The sequence below is a fragment of the Cetorhinus maximus genome, chromosome 29 (assembly GCF_964194155.1).
Source record: "Cetorhinus maximus chromosome 29, sCetMax3.hap1.1, whole genome shotgun sequence".
Lineage (NCBI taxonomy): Eukaryota > Metazoa > Chordata > Chondrichthyes > Lamniformes > Cetorhinidae > Cetorhinus > Cetorhinus maximus.
In genome coordinates, this window is record NC_135907.1 from 10542496 (window position 1) to 10564083 (window position 21588).

Below are 21588 nucleotides of genomic sequence, written 5' to 3' on the forward strand. Positions count from 1 at the left end.
TACTGGCCCATCAGTCTTCTCTCCATCAGTAAAGTGATGGAAGGGGTCATCAACCATGCTATCAAGTGGCATTTACTCAGTAATAACCTGCTCACTGTCGCTGGGTTTGGGTTTTGCTAGGGCCACCTCATTACAGCCTTTGTCCAAACGTAGACAAAAGAGCTGAACTCCAGAGGTGAGGTGAGAGTGACTGCCCTTGACATCAAGGCAGCATTTGACCAAGTCAAGGAGCCCCAGCAAAGATAAAGTCAATGGGAATTAGAAAAAAATTCTCCACAGTTTGGAGTCATACCTAGCACAAAGGAAGATGGTTGTGGATGTTGGAGGTCAATCATCTCAGTCCCAGGACATTGCTCCAGGAGTACCTCAGAGTAGCGCCCTAGGCCCAACCATCTTCAGCTGCTTCATCAATGACCTTCCTTCTATCATAAGGTCAGAAGTGTGGATGTTTGCAAATAATTTCACAATGTGTTTGTCCCTATGTAGCTAGACCTAGACAATATCCAGGCCTGGGCTGATAACGTGGCAAGTAACATTACCGCCACACAAGTGCCAGGCAATGACCATCTCCAACAAGAGAGAATCTAACCATCGCTCCTTGATGTTCAATGGCAATAGCAATGATGAATCTTCCACTTTCAACATCCTGGGGTTACCATTGACCAGAAACCGAATTGGACCAGCCTACAAGTTACAAGAGCAGGTCAGAGGCTGGGAATTCTACAGTGAGTAACACACCTGACTCCTCAAAGCCTGTGCCTCATCTACAAGGCGTAAGTCAGAAGTGTGATCAAATACTCTGCACTTGTCTGGATGAGTGCGGCACCAACAACACTTAAGAAGAAAGACACCTACTGGGTCAAAGCAGTCCACTTGATCAGCACCGTATGCACTAACTTAAAACAGTGTGTACCATATACATTACAAGATGCACTGCAGCAGCTAACCAAGGCTTCATCAGTAGCACTTTCTAAACCCGCAGCCTCCACAACCTAAAAGGATAAGGGCAGTAAATGTATAGGGACACCACGACCTGCAAGTTCCCCTCCAAACCAAGCTGCAAGAGCAGGTCAGAGGCTGAGAATGCTGTAGAGTGTAACTCCCCACCTAGCTCCCCAGAGCCTGCCCACCATCTACAAGGCACATGTCAGGAGTGTGATAGAATACTGTCCACTTGCCTGGATGAGTACAGCTCCAACAACACTCAAGAAGCTCGTCATTATCCTGGGCAAAGCAGTCCGCTTGATTGGGACCCCATCCACCACTTGAAACATTCACTTCCTTCATCGCACTGACGCACATTGGCAGCAGTGTGTATCATCTACAAGATGCACTGCAGCAACTCACCAAGCTCCCTTCTGCATTTTCCAAACCTGCGACCTCTACTACATAGACAGATAAAGGTGACAAGTGCATTGGCAGACCACCAGCTGCAAGTTCCCCTCCAGGCCACGCACCATCCTGACTTGGAATTATATCTACGTTCCTTCCCTGTTGCTGGGTGAAATTTCTGGAACTCCCTCCCGAACACCACTGTTGGTGTACCTACTCCACAAGGATTGCAGTGGTTCAAGAAGGCAGCTCACCCCCACCTTAAGGGCAATTAGGAATGGGCAATAAATGGTTGCCTAGCCAGCGACGCACACATCCAATGAATTAATAAAAAAGGTAACGGTGAGCTGCCTTCTTGAACCACTTCAGCCCATGTGGTTTAGGTACACCCACAGTGCTGTTAGGGAGGGAGACCCAGGGCTTTAACCCAGTAGTGATAGAGGAACGGCGGCATATTTTCAAATTAGAATGGTACATATCTTGAAAAGAAAGAAAAACTTGCATTTATATAGTGCTTTTCCACCAGACATCGCGAAGTGCAATACAGCCAGTGAAGTATTTTTGAAGTATAGCCACTGTTCTGATGCAGGAAATGTGGCAGCCAGTTTGCACACACAAAACTCCCTCAAACAGCAGTGTACTGAAGACCAACTAATCTGTTTTTCTGATGCTGTTTGAGAGATAAACATTGATCAGGACACCGGAAATACTATCCCTGGTATTTTTCAGTATAGTATCAGCAAATCTACGTCCATCTGGAATGGCATGTGGGGCCTTGGTTTAATGTCTCATCCAAAAGATGGCACCTTCAGTGGTGCAGCATTTGCTCATTATGCTCTGGAGTGTCAGCCATAATTTTGTGCTCGAGTCCTGGAGTGGGACCTGAACCCAAACCCCCCTCCTCTCAGCTAGAGTGTTGCCAAATGAGCTGTGACTGGTGTTTGGAGGAAAATTTGAAGTTGGTGGTAGTTCCTAGACTTCTGCTCGTGTCCTGGTGTGGTTGAGGTGATTGGTTTGGAAAGAACCATGACGAGTTGCTACAGTGCATTTTGTAGAGGTCAACACTGCAGTCATGATGCACTTGTGGTGGAGGGTCTGAATAGTTGAGGTGGTGGATTGGGTGTCATTCAGGCCCTGGTTTCAAGATTCTTAAGTGTTGTTGGAGTTGCACTTATCCGGACACTCCTGACTTGTGCCTTGTGGATGTTGGGTAAGCTTTATGGAGTCAGGAGAGGTGAAACTTGCAGCAGAATTTTCAGTCTCTGACCAGATCTTGTAGTCACAGTATTTATGTGGCTGGTCCAGTTAAGTTTCTGGTCAATGGTGACCCCAGGATGTTGGTGTTGGAGGGTTCAGCAATGGTGTTGCCTTTGAATATCATGGGGAGTTGGTTAGATTCTATTTTGTTGGAGGTGGTCATTGCCTGGTACTTTTTTAAAAGCATAAATTTTACTTCAATAAATCCCTTCAACAAAATGATTAGAGAAGATATAATGAGAGGTAAGCAGGCAATGGAAACTTAATGTGTAGAAACAAGAAATTGAAAGGGACTGAAGAAAGAAGTGGTGTATAAGAGCACATGATGGCAGCTGTGAAGTGGTAGATTGAATAAGTAGATATTAGACAAGCATGTAGCAAAGGCAGAATGCTTTTCATGGGGTTTGGGATAAGCAATAAGCAGATTAGAGCACGTCGGAAGGTAGTGAATTCTTGGGATTTTTGTAGCAATATATCCTAGAAACAAAAAAGTGGGCAGGCCATATATTTAGGAATAAGCAATGAGCCAAATTTAATGAACATTCTGAATGTATGTGAACATTTATCTAATAGTGATAATAATATGATTGAGTTCAACTTGGTGTTAGAAAGGGAAAAAACTGTGAAACCACTATTAAGATTCTAGATTTAGAAAAGACTGACTTCAATGTGATAAGACAGACCATGTAAAACTGGGTAAAACGACAGAAAACACAGAACCGGTTCATGACCCTAAGGGGCGAGAACTCTACTTGCCAAAGAAGATGTGGACAACTAAAGAGGTAAGAGAATTTAACACTAGAAGAAAAAGCATAAGAAACAGCAAAAACCACCTGCGCGCCCGCCGAACTGTCAAAGGCCTGTTAAGGCCATTAAAGAACTAATTAAGCCTATTGAGAAAGCTGCCTGTCCAACCTTAAGGTTGGCGGGCAGGTGAAGAGCCCAGGCAGCCTTCGAATTTTTCATGGAACCTCATCCACGGCGTGTTGAGATTTCATGAAGGGTTTATAAATTAAATAAATTTTTTCAATAAAGTTCATTGACATATCCCAGCTCATGTGACACTGTCACATGAGGGTACATGTCCTAAACTTTTCTTTTTTTCCTTTATTAAAATCTTTGGAACTTAAACTAATCTCCCTGAGGCAGCAGCTCCATGCGTCAGGGAGATTCTGCGCTCTTTCGTGCGCAGGCCCCAACTCGGCAAACCACACCTCTCTCTCTCTCTCTCTCTCTCTTTCCCCCCCCCCCCCCCCTGCCCAGGGAACACTCAGCGCTTCCAGGCGTGCATCACGCTGGGTGGGCTTTAATTAGCTCGCCCACATAAAATGGTGGCACGCACCTCATCGGGGGCACCGATCGGGTCTGTGCCCATCCTCGCAGAGCACTCCCCCCCCCCCCCCCCCCCCCCAAACCAAACGGGGGGATCATTCTACCCATAAGGTCAGAAATGGGGATGCTTGCTGATGATTGCAGTGTCCAGTCCCAGTGTTCAGATACTGAAGAATTCCGTGTCCGAATGCATCAAGATCTGGACAACATTCAGTCTTGAGCTAATAAGTGGCAAGTAACATTCGTGCCACACAAATGCCAGTTTAATGACTTTATCCATCAAGAGAGAATCTAACATTTTCCCCATGACATTCAGTGGCATTGCCATCACTGAATCTGCCACTATCAACATTGTGGGCATTGACCAGAAACTGAACTGGAACCCGAGCGATATAAATGCTATGGTTACAGGAGCAGTTCAGAAGCTGGGAATTCTGTGGTGAGTAATTCTCCCCCTGACAGCCCAAAAGCTGTTCACCATCTACAAGGCACAAGTTAGAAGTGTGATGGTATGCTTTCCACTTACCTGGATGAGTGCAGCTCCAACAACATTCAAGCAGCTTGACACCAAGGACAAAGCAGCCAGTTTGATCACCCCATCCACCACCTTAAACATTCGCTCCCTCCTTCATGGAGAGACAATGGCAGCAGTGTGTACTATCAGCAAGGTGCACTGCAGCAACACTATAAGGCACTTTAAAAATCTATGACCTCTACCACCTAGAGGATCCAGGGCAGCAGGCGCATGGGAACACCACCTGCAAGTTTGACTCCAAGTCACACATCATCCTGGTTTGGAAGTATATCATCGTTCCTTCACTGTCACTGATTCAAAATCCTGGAAACCCCACCCCCGTTCCTAACGGCACTCTGGGTGTATCTACACCACATGGACTGCACTTTTTTGGGGGGGGTGAGGTAAACGTTGTCCAGAATATCCTAGCCATTTTCAGTAAGAGGAAGATACAGCATCGTAACAGATCAAAGTTTGCAGATGGTGCCCTCAAACTGGTGGTTATATAGTGAACAATGTGGCATAATACCAGAAAACGTTAGATTAGTTTTGGACTGGACAGTTAAGTGGAAGATCTGATTGAATGCATGTTTGATCTGATGAAATTTGTTAGGCAAACAGAAACAGCACCTTCATCTTAGAAAATAAGGAACTGAATGAAGTAGAAGAGGGAAGCATTTGAGCAAATTATTCAAAGCAGCATCGCAGGTCAGTAAAGGAATTAATGCTAACAGCATTGTGATTTATTTCCCAGGGAGGGGCTTTTTTCTTCAGAAGAAACCTTAGAGGTGACCACATAGAGCTCTTTAAAATTATAATTGTGTTGGGCGGGATGGCGTGGAGAAAATGTTTCCGATTGTGGCCATAAATACAAGATAGTTACTAAATTTTTTAAATGGAGAAATAAGGAAAACCTCTTCTACTTACAGCAGTTAGAATGTCAAATTCATTGCCACGTAAAGCGGGTGAGGTAAATTGCTTGGATGATTTCAAAAGGAAATTAAACATGGTCATGAGAGAAAAGGGAATAGGAAGATCTGCTGAATGGTTAAGTTGAAGTAGTTGGGATGGGAGGAGATTTGTGGCGTATAAACACCAGCATGGATTATTTGGGCCGAATAACCTTTTTCTGTGCTGTACTTAACCCTTTTCTTCCACATTGTGCTTTTGAAATGTGTACTAGGATCCTAAGGGATTAAGCTGTGGGAAAGTGGACTTCTGACTTATCAGTGGGAAATGAGAGAGGTGGAAGAAGAAGTCTTATAATTGTTGATTTGTATCAATGTTGGTTATTAAGCACATATTTATTCTATATGCTTAACTATGTTGTGTATGGAAGATGTTAAAGAATTAATCATGTATAACAGTGTTAGGTGCTCTGTGAACAATTTCTGCTAGGTTTGAACATTTGTGAATTTAACTAGGAATTGGCAAACTTTGGGGACCCATTTGAGGTGATAAGTGCTGGAATGGCAGAGGTGTTGCCACTGAAATCTGAGGGTCTCTTTCTCTCCTTCCACCAGAAATTTAGGTGACTTGTTGACATTGCTGAACTGTTATAATTGAAACTGCTTTTTGACTCTTGGCAGTACGATGTCGAGGACTTCCGTCGAAAGAAAGAGATTACAACAAAAGGAACAGACTGTCCGAAACCAGTGTTCCAGTTTCACCAAGCAAATTTTCCTTGTGAGTGTCAGCCATGTATGATGCAGCTTCTTGCATTTTTTCCTACTCTGCTCTTTTGCCCCTTGCTTTATTTTTTAACATACATTACGTGTTGTGAGTGCATGAGATACGGTTTTATATAAAATACATACAGAGGGTGTTTTGAAGGGAAGTCTTAGGCTCTGGATGCAGAGTGGTAGATTATTTTACTCTGCTTTCCTATTGTGTAGGATCTTGACTACGAACAGGTGGATTGTGTAGTTAAGATTGTCAGAAAGCATGCAACAATGGGACCAGAGCGGATGATTTGAGATTCCAGGCAGATGCATTTAAACATCCATATTGCACTGTGCAGAAACTGTTGATTTGATGTAGAAAGTCTGCTATTTCTGATTTACCTGCAGAGATGAGATTATAAGTACAGAACTGGCCATAGATTTGGGTCTTGCTGGTTTATTTTGGATTATACATATTAAACTATGAAAAGGGAAATGTTTATTGTGGATTTTTGCATTCCTTCAAATAATCATGGGCTGTATTGCATGGGACGAATAGCTACAGCTAGGGGATTTCTTATTCAAGGCTACCTGTTAGGCGGTTGATAAAGTAGTAACATGGCTTGGCATTTTAACTACATAAACTGAAATTACTGACTACATTTAGCAGCTCTGTCTGCATCCCATGAGTTCAGGTGTTGAACTTCATCAGACTTGGAAGAAATTACAGGAGAACAGCATTTAAAAAGGAACAGGACCAAGAAGGGAAGATAAAACACAGATGCACATATGCAAACACTTGCTTTGGGATCTATTGCGACCTGAAAAATAGGAGGTTATTAAATATCTGAAATAGTATTAATAGGAAACCAAAAAAGAGCACTTTACAGGTCACACCACTGCCTGTGTGTATTCCTCCCCTTTTTTCTTTATTCTGTTTTTTAAATGCTATGCATCTATAATATTTTCTAGTTCTGATAAAGCTGCTCTGAGGGTTTGTTTTCCAGCATCTGCAGTTCTTGTGATGTTAGATGCCTGTTGTGAATGTTTTGCTTTTCGTTTTCTAGCCTACGTAATGGACGTTCTTTGTTCGCTGAATTTTGTGGAGCCGACGCCGATCCAGTGCCAGGGCTTTCCTGTGGCACTCAGTGGGCGTGATATGGTTGGAATTGCACAGACTGGATCTGGCAAAACTCTGGCTGTAAGTACTTTTCAACTTTTCTCCTCCTTGTGTGAAAGATTAAAATTTAATGATTCTTAAGTTAGCTCTTGTCAGTTTAAATTACACCTGAAAGTTTCATTTGAAGTTGTTCAGCTTTCGCATGTACTACCATCTGTGAGCAAGCAGCCACTTGGATTCATGCCTTTCTTCCAACATCACTAGCTGTATGAAAGATATTTTTTTTTACCTCTTCTCAGCAAGCATGTTACCAGCACACCAAAGAAGATTTTGTTACTCTAGATCTTTGGATTTTTGGCTTATTTTTGGTCCTTGAAAAGTTTATACTATATTCTTAGATTTTTTTATATAACCTAAATGCATCTGGATTTCTAGTTTCAGAAAGCATGTGTTCCTTTCAGAAGGTCATCCACAAGGCTGATAGGGACTGCTCACTTGGTGCCCATTTATGTTAGCACAGGATTTGGGGTTGACATCAAAAACTCTCCAGTTGCATCTTGGCTGACAGTTCTGTGCATTACTACATTGTCAGAGGTGCCATCTTTTGGCTGAGAAATCAAACCGAGGTTCTGACTTCCATCTAAGTAGATGTAAAAAATGTTGTTGTTGTATTCAAAGAAAGGCAGGGAGTTTCTGGCCAACATTTCTCCCTCAACCAAAATCGCCAGAAAATAATTAACTGGCTTCTCATTTCAGCGCTGTTTGTGGGACTTTGCTGTGCACAAACTGGCTGCTGTGGCTGCCTATAAATCAACCGTGAAAGACATTGTAAAAAAAATGCACATACTCTCTTCTTGCTACTCTAGAATTATCATTTTAGAATAGTTTCACTCAATAGTCCATGTAGCAGAACTTCTTCATTTAGACCCCCACAATCCTCTTGAGCCTTTTATTGATAATAGAATTAAATGTCACCAAGTATTTTTGAATCCTCTACCAAAGATTTAAGCTTGTTTGTACTTTAACCTTTTGATTCCTAGTTATCTCTCGAGGCTGATATGGCCTCTCAAAAATCCTTCACGTTCTCAAGATTACTGCCTTTGCTGGGAATTCTTATCTGGATCTGGTGGATTTATTGACTTTCTTTACTTTCAAACACAACATTGAATTTGATCAGATTACGATCACTTTTGGATAAATGTTTACATGCCTTTCGGCTGCTAATGAATGAAATCATATTTATTTAAATCTAATATGGCCTGCTCCAGATTGCCCATATGACTTGAGTATGAATCCCAAGAGACTCTGCTAGAAGACCTGAAGGATGTGAACTTTCACATTTGGCAAATGAATCCCAGAGCCATTGAAAATAAAATGTATATCTGTTTCATATTGACATATCCCCCATCTCTCCTGAACTCTCCCCGGCCTGGCACCTCACATCTCCCCATCCCCCGGATTGTTGCTAGACAGGGTAGTAATCGATTATCTGTAATATATCTGAAACAGTGTGGGTGTCTTGTCCTAGGTGAATTTATAGTTGCATCTAGAATTTAGCCTTCCCTTTTCTCTGCCCAAGATTTTTTTAATTCCTTATCGGGATGTTGACATTTATTCCCCATTGTTAGCTACGGCTGTTGCTCAATTAGTGGCATTCTTACCTTTGAGTCAGAAGGTGATTCAGATTCAGATCCACTTCAGAGACTTGATGAAGCAGCTAAAGGTGGTTGGTCCTGAGAAATTCACTGACATCCTGGAGCTGAGATGATTGACCTGCAACCATAACCATCTTTTGTGTCAGGCATGACTTCACGGGAGAGTTGACTTCAGTTTTACTCAAACTCTTGTTGTCACATGCAGTTGCCATGTAGGATTTATTTTTATAGATGCTAAGAGCATCAATATATATTAAAAATCTAGTGGAGCTCAGTTAATAAAATTGTAGGCAAAGCTAGCAGCAGGAAGGGGCAAGGTTAGATGTATAATGTGGCCTGAATTTGGATTTCATCTGTCAGGGGAAAAGAAACTCCATGCATAAAGTCCCCACAACTCGTCAATTTTAGTAGACAGTAGTGACGGGAAGCTTATGACATCTGGAAGTTTATTCTTCAACTGTGAGTTTTAACAGTTTAATGAGTAAATTGATGATTAGATTGTTGGAAGGATTGTAACTTGAGCTTTTATTTTTCAGTACTTACTGCCAGCCATTGTGCACATCAACCATCAGCCATTCCTGGAGCGTGGTGATGGCCCCATTGTGAGTGTGCTTTCCTTTAAATTAATTGCAATTATCTCTGTTAATGGATTGTTTCTTGTGGCAACATTTCATAGTTTGGACGGTGATTATTTGTCGTGAGATTATACTCTTTCGAGTTATCAACAGTCACAGATTGCAACTCTTCGAGTACAATCACAGTTCTTGGTTTTCCGGGAGTGGGACATGAACCCACAACCCTCTGATTCAAAGGCGAGGGTGCTATGAACTGAGCCACAGCACCCCAGTCAAAGTTTTCCAAGTAACTCTTTCGAGTTATCAACAGTCACAGATTGCAACTCTTTCGAGTACATTCACAGTTCTTTGGTTTCCGGGAGTGGGACATGAACCCACAACCTTCTGATTCAAAGGCGAGGGTGCTATGAACTGAGCCACAGCTGACACCCACAGCAGAAGAATGTGGTACCAAGCCCCACTCCTTTGCTTTAGCACATAATCCAGGTTGACACTCCAGTATAGTCGCAGGGGACTGGTGCATGTTAAAGATGCAGTCCTTCAATGAGACGGTAATCCAAGATCCAGCGTACCTGTTCATATTAATATTAAGAATCCTTTAGGAGGGAGTTCTTCCACCGTCTGAACCTAACATTTCCTCAACCAAATCCACCAGAAGCAGATTTACAGACCATCCTGATGGCTTTTTGTAGGATCTTATTCAGTGCAAAATGGTTGTCACATTTGGCTACATAACAGCCACTTTTCAAAGTAACTCATGTGAAGCACATTAAAATGTTTAAGGTGTTATATAATTGGAAAGGTTTTCTGAACTCTGATATCTTTGCAAGACAAAAGCACTCGTGTGTACGACATGGAGTCTAGCAGCAAAGTGAAACTAGTTTAATCCAGTTTGGTTTATATACAAACATGCACAAATGGCCATAAGAGGGTTCTATTACACTCATACAAACATATAAGTTAGGAGCAGAAGTAAGCCATTTGGCATCTCAAGCCTGCTCTGCCATTTTGTAAGATCATGGCTAATCTGATTCTGGTCTCTACTCTGCTTTCCTGTATACCCTTTATACCCTTAGACTCTTGATTAACAAAAGAATCAATCTAACCCAGCCTTAAAAATATTCAATAACTGTGCCTCCACTGCTCTCTGGGAAAGATAATTCCACAGACTAATGACTCTGAAAGAAAAAACATTCTCCTCATCTCCTTATTAAATGGGAGAACCCTTATTTTTAAACTGTGGCCCCTAGTTCTAGCCTTTCATAAGGAGAAACATCCTCTCAGCATCTACCCTGTCAAGTCCCCTCAGAATCAATGAGTGAGTGGACAACATTTCAATAAGATTAGCTCTCATTCTTAGAAACTCAGTAGATACAGGCCCAACCATTTCTCAGATGATAACCCCATTACCTCAGGAATTAGTCAAGTGAACCTTCTCTGAACTGCTTCAATGCAATTATGTCTTAAGTAAAGAGACCAAAGCTGTACACAGTACTCCAGATGTGGTCTCACCAATGCCCTGTACAGCTGTATCAAAATTTCCCTACTTTTATATTCCATTTCCCTTGCAATAAACAACAAAATTCCATTTGTCTTCCTAATCACCTGCATACTAACTTTTTGTGATTCATGTACCGGGAGACTCAGATTCCTCTTGTGCTGCAGAGTTTTGCAATCTCTCTCCACTTAAATTGTATACTGCTCGTAAGAATTTTTCATTTAGAGTTGTTACATTATTCTGGGTTAAGTCTATCTGTTTTCATATTCTGATTGCTGGGTTTCCCCTTTCACAGTGCTTGGTATTGGCTCCAACTCGAGAGCTGGCACAGCAGGTGCAGTTGGTCGCAGAAGACTATGGCAAATCTTCACGGATAAAGAGTACCTGTATTTACGGAGGTGCACCTAAAGGCCCTCAGATCCGGGACCTGGAGAGGGGTATGTGGAACTATGGCAGACTCTTACGGAGAATCTATCTGTGGAGATGCTGAAGTCTCCCATAAATGTTGAAATTTGCAAAGCAGACTGCAAGGTTGTTCATGCTTTTTCAAATTTTACTACAGTTAACTTGCAGAAAATGTGTACTTCTGGAGCTAGAACATTTCCTGGATTTATGTGGCTCAGTGGATTTTAGCTGTGAATAACTGAGCCATGCAGATGAGGGATAGGCATAGTGGTATTGTCACAGGATTAGTAATCCAGAGACCCAGGGTAATGCTCTGGGAACCTGGGTTTAAATCCCGCCACAGCAGATGGTGAAATTTGAATTCAATAAAAATCTGAAAATAAAAAGTCTAATGATGACCATGAAACCATTGTTGATTGTCATAAAAACCCACCTGGTTCATTGATCTCCTTTAGGGGAGGAGATCTGCTGTCTAGCCTACATGTGACTTCAGACCCACAGCAATGTGGTTGGCTCTTAACTGCCCTCTGAAATATCAATCCACTAAAAAGTCTAAAAGGAATGGAACCAGATGGACCACCTAGGTGAACCGTAAACGACAATGGAAAACTCAGCCCTGTTGACATCTGGGGCCTAGTCAAGCAACATCCTGACATTGTCATGCTCACAGAAACATGCCTTACGGATAATGTCCCAGACACCAGTTTGGAGGGAGTTGCCCTGGAAGTCCTCAACATTGACTACGGACCCCATGAAGTCTCATGGCATCAGGTCAAACATGGGCAAGGAAACCTCCTGCTGATTACCATGTAACGTGCCCCCCTCAGCTGATGAATCAATACTCTTCCATGCTGAACACCATTTGGAGCACTGAGGGTGGCAAGGATGTACGCTGGGTGGGTGACTTCAATGTCCATCACCAAGAGTGGCTCAGTAGCGCCATTACTGGCCGAGTGGCTGAGCCCTTAAGACTGGGTCTACAGCAAGTGGTGAGGGAACCAACAAGAGGGAAAAACATCAGTGGAGTGATCATCACGCAGCCCTTGTGCAGACGAAGTCCCGTCTTCACGTTGAGGATACCCTCCATCATGTTGGGAGGCACTACCACGGTGTTAAATGGGATAGATTTTGAAGAAACCTAGCAACTCAAGGCTGGGCAGCCATGAGGTGCTGCGGGCTGTCAGCAGCAGCAGAATTGTACTCAACCACAAACTGTAACCTCTTGGCCTGGCATTTCTCCCCCCCCCTGCCTCCATTCTACCATTACCTCCAAGCCAGAGGATCAACCCTGGTTCAATGAAGAGTGCAGGAGGGCATGTCAGGAGCAGCACCAGGCACCGGTGAGGATGAGGTGTCAACCCATTGAAGCTACAATACAGCATAAGCGACAAGCGATAGACAGAGCTAAGCGATTCCACAATCAACAGATCAGATCTAAGCTCTGCGGTCCCGCCACATCCAGTCGCAAAGGGTGGGGGACAATTAAACAACTCAGTAGAGGAGGAGGCTCCACTAATTTCCCTATCTTTAATGATGGGGAAGCCCAGCATATCAGTGCAGAAGACAAGACTGAAACATTTGCAACAATCTTCAGCCAGAAGTGCCGAGTGGATGATCCATCTCTGCCTCCTCCGGAGGTCCCCAGCATCACAATCTTCAGCCAATTCGATTCACTCCATGTGATATCAAGCAACAGCTGAATGCACTGGATACTGCAAAGGCTATGGGCTCTGACAATATCCCGGCAATAGTATTGAAGACCTGTGCTCCAGAGCTTGCCACACCCCTAGCCAAGCTGTTCCAGTACAGCTGCAACACTGGCATCTACCCGGCAATGTGGAAAATTGCCCAGGTATGTCCTGTACACACAAAGCAGGACAAATCCAACCCGGCCAATTATCGCCCCATCGGTCTACTCCATCATCAGTAAAGTGTTGGAAGGAGTTATCAACAGTGCTATCAATTGGCACTTGCTTAGCAATAGCCTGCTCACTGACGCTCTGTTTGGGTTCTGCCAGGCTTCGCTCGGCTCCTGACCTCATTACAGCCTTGGTTCCAACATGGACAAAAGGGCTGAATTCTAGAGGCGAGGCGAGAGTGACTGCCCTTGATATCAAGGCAGCATTTGACCAAGTGTGGCAACAAGGTACCCTGGCAAAACTGGAGTCAATGGGAATCGGGGGGAAAATTCTCGGTTGGTTGGAGTCATACCGAGCACGAGGTGGTTGTGGTTGTTTGAGGTTAATCATCTCAGTTCCAGGACATCACTGCAGGTGTTCCTCAGGGTAGTGTCCTTGTCCCAGCCATCTTCAGCTGCTTCATCAATAACCTTCCTTCCATCATAAGGTCAGAAGTGGGGATATTTGCTGATGATTGTACAATGTTCAGCACCATTCATGATGACTCAGTTACTGAAGCAGTCCATGTTCAATTGCAGCAAGACCTGGACAATATCCAGGTTTGGACTGACAAGTAACATTGGCGCCACATAACTGCCAGGCAATGACCATCTAGAGAGACTCTAACATTTGCCCCATGATATTCAACAACAAGGCGCAAAAATGTGTCCAGTTCTGGCTGGACCATGTATAGACTGTCCATGGACACGATAAGAAGAAGACCATTGCTGAATCCCCCACTATCAACATACTGGGGGTTACCATTTACCAGAAACTGAATTGGGCTAGCCATATGAATACTATGGCTACAAGAGCAGGCTAGGAATTCTATGGTGAGTATCTCACATCTATACTCTCCAAAGCCTGTCCGCCATCTACAAGGCACAAGTCAGGAGTGTGATGGAATACTTTCCACTTGCCTGGATGAGTGTAGCTCGAGAACACTTGAGAAGATTGACAGCATCCAGGACTTGTTTGGAACTCTATCCACAAACATTCACTCCTTCCGCCACCAACACACAATGGTAGCAGTTTGTACCATCTGCAAGGTGCAATGCAGGAACCCTCACCAAGGTTCCTTAGGCAGCACTTCCCAAACCCACGACCACTACCATCTAAAAGGACAAGGACAGCAGACACGTGTGAACTTCTAAGTGGTGATGTTCCCCACCAAGCCACTCACTATCCTGACTTGGAAGTATATCGCTGTTCTTTCACTGTGGCTGGGTCAAAATCCTGGAACTCCCTGCCTAACAGCACTGTGGACGTATCTGCACCACATGGTCTCCAGCGGTTCAAGAAGGCAGCTTATGACCACCTTCTCAAGGACAACTAGGGATGGGCAATAAATGCTGACCTAGCGAGCGACACCCACATCCCATGAATGAATAAAGAAAGTTTGATCCCTAATCTGCACTGTTTGAACTCAGCTAAGGTAGTGGTAGGAGTTGTGTAATCAGTTCAGAGTCGAGGAGGGGAACAGTTAAAGAGTTTTCTTCCTCATTTGTTATCCCCCGATTAGAATTCATCATGTCTAAATGTCAGGTGAGGACAGAATTGGGCCCAACTATCCTATACATCACCATGCAATAGCCTGCAGCAAAAAAAAAAATGTGTTTGTGCATTTATAAATCTCTCTGCCGTTTTGTTTACTCAATTGTGTGAATGTTAGACACTCTTATCCATTAATCCCATCCTCTCACCTTGTTGTTCACTCCATTTTAAATTGACACTCAAATTTGATCAGCTTGCTGTTGATTTCTGTACCCGGATTGGAGGTAAGAAGTCAAATGGACATCCGAATCCTTCTTTCCCAACCTGTCAATCTAACCATCACCACCAACCCCCTGCACCACCCCCAGCCCCCACACAATTTACCCTGACCCCAGGCCACCCAATACATACATGTACATTGACACAATGCTGCACGTCATTTTAGCTCAATTAAAAGATAGATGTGTAATTTAGAATGTGTAGGATTTGATAAAATAGTAAACAAAATAGCAAACAGGGAGAATAATAATTGAAAATTAAATTGGTTTATTTTTTTAAACTGAGCCACTGTTTATTAGCTCAGTGATTTATTCTGATCCTGAATTTCTGCTTCACTGTGCCCTGTTTTAGGAGTGGAAGTCTGTATTGCAACCCCAGGCCGACTAATTGACTTTCTGGAAGCTGGGAAGACTAATCTCCGTCGCTGTACTTACCTGGTGCTGGATGAAGCTGACCGCATGCTGGACATGGGCTTTGAGCCTCAGATCCGGAAGATTGTGGAGCAGATCCGGGTAAGAATAGTGGAACTTGAAAGCATCGTTAAAATCATACCGCCTATAAGGCAGTGTGCTGCTGTTAAAATTGCACACCTTCGCACGCTTGAGCCTAAATACCCCTCATTCTGATACAGTGGAATGTAATGCCAACAGTATGTTCGTGGACTGGGATAATTGGAAATGGCGCTTTGTGCACTGGATCCATGTTAGAAATCCTAAAACTTTGCTTCTTTTATTCAGCCAGACAGACAGACTCTGATGTGGAGTGCCACTTGGCCAAAAGAAGTGCGGCAGCTAGCAGAGGACTTCCTACGGGATTACATCCAGATCAATGTTGGAGCCCTGGAGCTGAGTGCCAACCACAATATCCTCCAAATTGTTGATGTATGTCAGGAGACGGAGAAGGACCTGAAGTGAGTGTGTCTAGGTATTTAGGATGTCAGGTGATAGCCCACTATGTGAGGTGGAGGCAGCTCACCGCCACCTTCCCAAGGGCAACTAGGAATGGGCAATAAATGCTGGCCCAGCCAGTGAAGCCTACATCCCAAGAATGAATGAATTTTTAAAAATTTATAGAATGATAGAAACTTGCAGCAAAGAAGGTTGATCAGCCCATTGTGCTGGCTCTTGGAACAGTCATGCTTAGTCCCACATTCTTGGCTTTTTGTCTGTAACGCCAGTAGCTCCTCATCCTCAAGTATCTGTCCAACGGAGTTTTAATATTTATGCAATCAGCTTCCACCACCTTTTCAGGTAGAACATTCCATGTGCTGACCAATCTCAGTGGGCGGGGGAGTTCTCAAAGGCATCAGTAATCAGCAAAGAGTGACCTATTGCATTGGGATGGGCTTCACTTAAACCAAGCTGGACCAGGGTCCTGGCCATCGTATAACTAGGGCTGTGGACAGAGCTTTAAACCTACAAAGCGGTAGTGTTCGGGCGAAGGGAGATTTAGAAATGCAAAGAGAAAGGTCGAGGCATCGGAACAGAATAATGGCGTGGGTAAAGGCAAGCAGAATGCGATAGGAAGGGACAGAGTTTAACAAAAATTGCACATTGACGAATAAGGTCATTGCAGGAATAGGAGTCAAAGAATGAAATTGAAAGTTCTATCTGAATGCATGAAGCATCTGCAATAAGATGGATGAACTAGTGGCACAAATAGAGGTAAATGATTTGGATCTAATCACTATTGCAGAAACATGGTTACAAAATGATCAAGGTTGGGAAGTAAATATTCCAGGTTACACAGTATTTCGAAAAGACAGACAATAGCGGCGGAGGGACGGTAACCCTGCTAGTAAAGGATGACATAAGGACATTAGTGAGAAAGGATCTGACCTCAGAAGATCATGAAGTAGAGTCAGTATGGGTGGAAATTAGCGATAGCAAGAGTCAGAAAACACAGGTGGGAGTAGTTTTTGACCCCTAACAGTAGTTATACAGTTGGACAGAGCATTGAACAAGAAATTATTAGAGCCTGTAACAAAGGAAATGTAATAATTGCGGGGGACTTTAATCTTCTTATAGACTGGGACAATCAAATTGGCAAGAATGGTCTAGAAGATGAGTTTGTAGAATGTTTTCGTGACAGTTTCTTTGAGCAGTACGTAGTGGAACCGACTAGGGATAAAACTATCTTAGATCTAGTATTATGTAATGAAGCAGGGTTGATTAATGTCATAGTAAAAGATGCACTGGGAATTAGTGATCATAATACCATTGAATTCCATGTTAAGTTTGAAAGTGACATTCTCTGATCACAAACAAGAATCTTAAAGCCAATTACCTATGTATGAGGGGAGAACTGACTACGGTTAATTGCATAAATAGCCTAAAAGGTATGGTGGTAAACGAACAGTGGAAGGCATTTAAAGAAATAATTCAAAATGTTCAACAAAACTATGTTCCATTGCAAAACAAAAACTCAGCAAGAAAGACCCATCTGTGGCTCATTCAGGAAGTTATGGATATTATTAAATTGAAAGAGCCTTACATTCACAAAAAACAATAGCAAGTTTCAATTCTAGAAATTGACAGTAACCTAGGGGCTAAAATGAGTGAGGAAATTAATATCAGCAGAGAAAAAGTCTTGGAGAAATTTACAGGACTAAAATCTGACAAATCCCCAGGACCTGCTGGCCTACACCCTTGAGTTATTAAAGAGGTAGCTGCAGAGATAGTGGGTGCGCTAGCTATGATTTTCCAAAATTCCTTAGATTCAGGAACTGTCCCATCAGATTGGAAGTTGTCAAATGTTACACCACTTTTCAAGAAAGGAGGGAGAGAGAAAACAGTGAACCTCGGGCCATTTAGCCTAACATCAGTCATTGGGGAAATGCTGGAATCTATTATTAAGGATGCTGGAATCTATTATTAAGGAAGGCTTAACAGTGCATTTAGAAAAGCATAGTATGAAGAAATGGACATGATTTTACTAAAAGGAAATCCTGTTTGACAGATTTTTGGGGATGTAACTAGTAGGGTAGATCAAGGAGAAACCAATAGTTGATGTATACCTGGATTTCCAAAAGGCATTCGATAAGGTGTCACACAAAAGATTAAAAGGCAAGATGAGGGCTCATGGAGTAGGGGAAATAAATTAGCATGGATAGAGGATTGGTTAATGGAAGAAAGCAGAGAGTGGGCACAAACAAGGCTTTTTAAGTTAACAGGCATGCAAGGAGCAGTGCTGGGGGCCTCAGCTATTTACAATCTATTAATGACTTGGATCAAAAAACAGAGTAATGTATCTAAGTTTGCTAATGATACCAAGCTAGGCAGAAACTGTGGGGAGGACACAGAAAAGCTGCAAAGAAATGTAGGCAGGTTAAGCAAGTGAGCAACAAGATGGCAAATGGAATATAATGTGGGAAGTGTGAAGCTATTCACTTTGGTCATAGGAAGAGAAAAGCAGAATATTTTCATTAAAGGTGAGAAACTTGAGTGTTGATGTTCAAAGAGACTTAGGTGTGCTCCGACAAGAAAAGCAGAAAGCATGCAAGTACAGCAGCAATCAGGAAGGCAAATGGCATGTTGGCTTTTATTGCAAGGGGATTGGAGTACAATAATAAATAAGTTCTGCTGCAGTTGTACAGGGTTTTAGTGAGACCATATCTGGAGTAGTGTGTTTAGTTTTGGTCTCCACATTTAAGAAAGTATATTTGTATTGGAAATGGTACAGTGAAGGTTCACTAAATTGGTCCCTGGGATGAGGGGATTGTCCTATGATGAGAGGCTGAGTAAATTGTGCTTATATTCTTTGGAGTTTAGAAGATGGAGAGGTGATCTCATTGAATATAAAAGTATAAAATTCTGAAGGGATTCATAGGGTGGACGCTGAGAGATTGTTTCCATTGGTCAGGGATTCTAAAACACAGGAGCACAGTCTCAGGATAAGGGGCTGATTATTTAGAACTGAGATGAGAAGAAATTATTTCGCTCAAAGGGTTGTGAATCTTTGGAATTCTCTACCCTAGAGGGTTGTGGATGGCCCATCTTTGAATATATTTAAGGCTAGAATAGACAGGTTTTTGGTCTCGGAATTAATGGGGTGCGGACAGGAGTTGAAACCCATGATCACCCATGATCGCATTGAATGGCAGAATAAGTTGGGTGGGCCATGTGATCTACTGCTGCTTCTACTTGTGTTCCCCTATAGTGATTTATCAATGAGTTTGAATGTATGACTTCTAGTTCTTGCTGTTGAATGTCACTGGGAGGTGGTATACTCTGATTTTGAAAATATTCACTGGCTGTGATTGTGCAACATTAGTGTTACTTTCCATTGGCCAGCACAATTCTCAGTGTTGTCAAGGCCTTGCTGCATGTGAGGTGTATCTATCTCCTGCTATCCACTACTTTGTTAAATTTCATATGGCCTGCAAACTTTATAATGCTTCTCCCTGCGCAGGAGTTGATGAGTGATAGACCCAAAACTGACCCTTTAAAAGCACCAGCTCCCAGCCTGAATGTATGTGTTTAATTGCAGACTGCTCCACCTGATGGAAGAAATCATGGCAGAGAAAGAAAATAAGACCATAATTTTTGTAGAGACCAAACGTCGCTGTGACGATCTGACCCGCAGGATGAGGAGAGACGGGTAGGCATTATTACACTCCACCCCTCAGAGGCTTGAAGGAAGCACTTCTTGTTTATATAAATGTCAAATTGAAACACGATTTCTTGGCATGTTGGTTGCCAGAGTACGAGTTCATTAATTCAGGTAATCTTAGTTACTCATCTTGGCACAGCACAATTACACGGGAGGGTGGGTGGGAAGGGCCAGATTGCGGCGGGTTACAGAGGCCCAAGAGCAGCCCACGCTCATGATCTCCAGACTACGAATCGCTCTTATATGAGGGAAACCATAAGGACAAGTGTGGACCTGCTTACAGAAGGAGTCATGGGACTTGGTGGTTGGATGCTGGGCGTGGTGGCAGTCTCATTTTCTACATTTTCAAACTCACCCCTTTTCTTCATTTCTGCAGCTGGCCAGCAATGTGCATTCATGGAGATAAAAGTCAGCCAGAGAGAGACTGGGTTCTAAATGGTAAGAATGGGTGTTTTTTCCATTGTTGATGCCTAGTTTCAAGCAACTATTTATATATAGTCAACAAGCCAGTTAATGTTTATTTTAATATTGTTGTGAAGTACATTTAATCGTTAAATGAGCCTCAGTGAACTTACTGCTGCTTTCATATGTTTTAAGTTTATCCCACCCTCCTAAATCTAACTCTGGGTAGAATCTAGAGACTAAGGAGTGTTTTATAATGGCCATTGTAAAAACATGAAGCAAGAAAGGGTCAGTGATCCAGCAAGCTCATTCCTTCCACGGTCCAGTTAGTTGCTTCTCTATTGTGGACTCTGCTTCTATTTAACCTCCTCGAGAAAATTCCTGTGTAAATACTCCCTGATCTCTAAAAGGGTGCCGACCAGCTCTTTGAAAGTGCATTCAGCAGCCTCCAGATCTGCTGAATTAAATCATGATTTGCTGCCATTCACTTGCAAGATTCCACCCCTGTCCCAATCTCAGTAGCACAGGAACTGCTGTGTTCTAGTTCCCATATACCTTTTGAAGAAGATAATTAACAGCCTCGCTGTGCTTGGGATTCTGCTTCATCACACTCTTGGATTCGCTCAGAGTTTAACTTTGAAACTGCATCTTTAGTTCTGTGTTCGGATAGCCTGGATGCATGTGCATCATCTCCCTCGCTGCAAGACCAAGCCCATGTTTTCCCTTTAATGCTTCCTCCAACTAAAACAAATAAGTTCTCTTTTTTTTAACTTAGCTTTTCATGTCCTGGAAGTGTCCTCAACATCTGGACCTTCTCCAGTACATTGTGTTTTTCCCCTAAAAGTGGGAGGACTACACCTGTGTACAATATTCAAAGTCTCTTCACTAGTGATTCATACAAAGTTAGAAAATCCTTCCCTCACATGAGTGCCCTTGAGATGAATCCTAGTATTTAATTCGTTTGGTTAGCGTTTCACATGAACTGATATTATCAATGAATAATTAATCATCCCTGGATCCTTCCATTCCATTTTTGCAGAGGACTGCCATTTTATTGTATTCCTTTGTTTGTGTCCCAATCTGCATATTTTGCTTATTTCTTTCTGCTTCCTTGTGCAAGCAGTTTCTAGTTCTGCTATTCATTAAGAATTCCTGAGCTTTTGTAAGTCAAATTTTGTTTGTTGATTAAACTCCATATACTAGTTGAGATTTTGCTAGGCTAATGAGGCAGCACAGCCTACTGTTTCCAAAATGTAAACTGTCCCCTGCCAGTGGTCTCTTTGATCTTTAGATGAGTGTTGATGTCCTGTTTAATGCTCTGAGCTTTTTCCTCACCATTGGCTAACTGGTTTCTATTTTCAGAGTTTCTCTCATGCCATTATACACGATCAGGATATTTTCCAATTGCCTGTATTTTATTTGAACCTCGCCTATTTCCTCCCGTATTTTGGGATTTTAGGATCTCATCTATACTTGACATTGTGTACACAATCAACACATTTTATCCATAACCCCGCTTTTAATGTCTCCTTCCGTTGAGCCCTGAGCCAGAATG

The 21588-nt window shown here is 42.8% G+C and overlaps 1 protein-coding gene across 2 annotated transcripts in view; it reads left to right on the forward strand.

The window, feature by feature from the left end:
• The window catches only part of LOC144669607 (putative ATP-dependent RNA helicase DDX17), a 40566-nt gene that overhangs the window by 5229 nt on the left and 13749 nt on the right, over nt 1–21588 (forward strand). For both annotated transcript variants that reach the window (XM_078532144.1, XM_078532145.1), the window contains exons 3-10: nt 6025–6121; nt 7164–7297; nt 9408–9473; nt 11240–11381; nt 15372–15532; nt 15758–15930; nt 19509–19619; nt 20008–20069. In XM_078532144.1, the coding sequence (XP_078388270.1) occupies nt 6025–6121; nt 7164–7297; nt 9408–9473; nt 11240–11381; nt 15372–15532; nt 15758–15930; nt 19509–19619; nt 20008–20069 (946 nt within the window). The remainder of the gene's footprint in view (nt 1–6024; nt 6122–7163; nt 7298–9407; nt 9474–11239; nt 11382–15371; nt 15533–15757; nt 15931–19508; nt 19620–20007; nt 20070–21588) is intronic.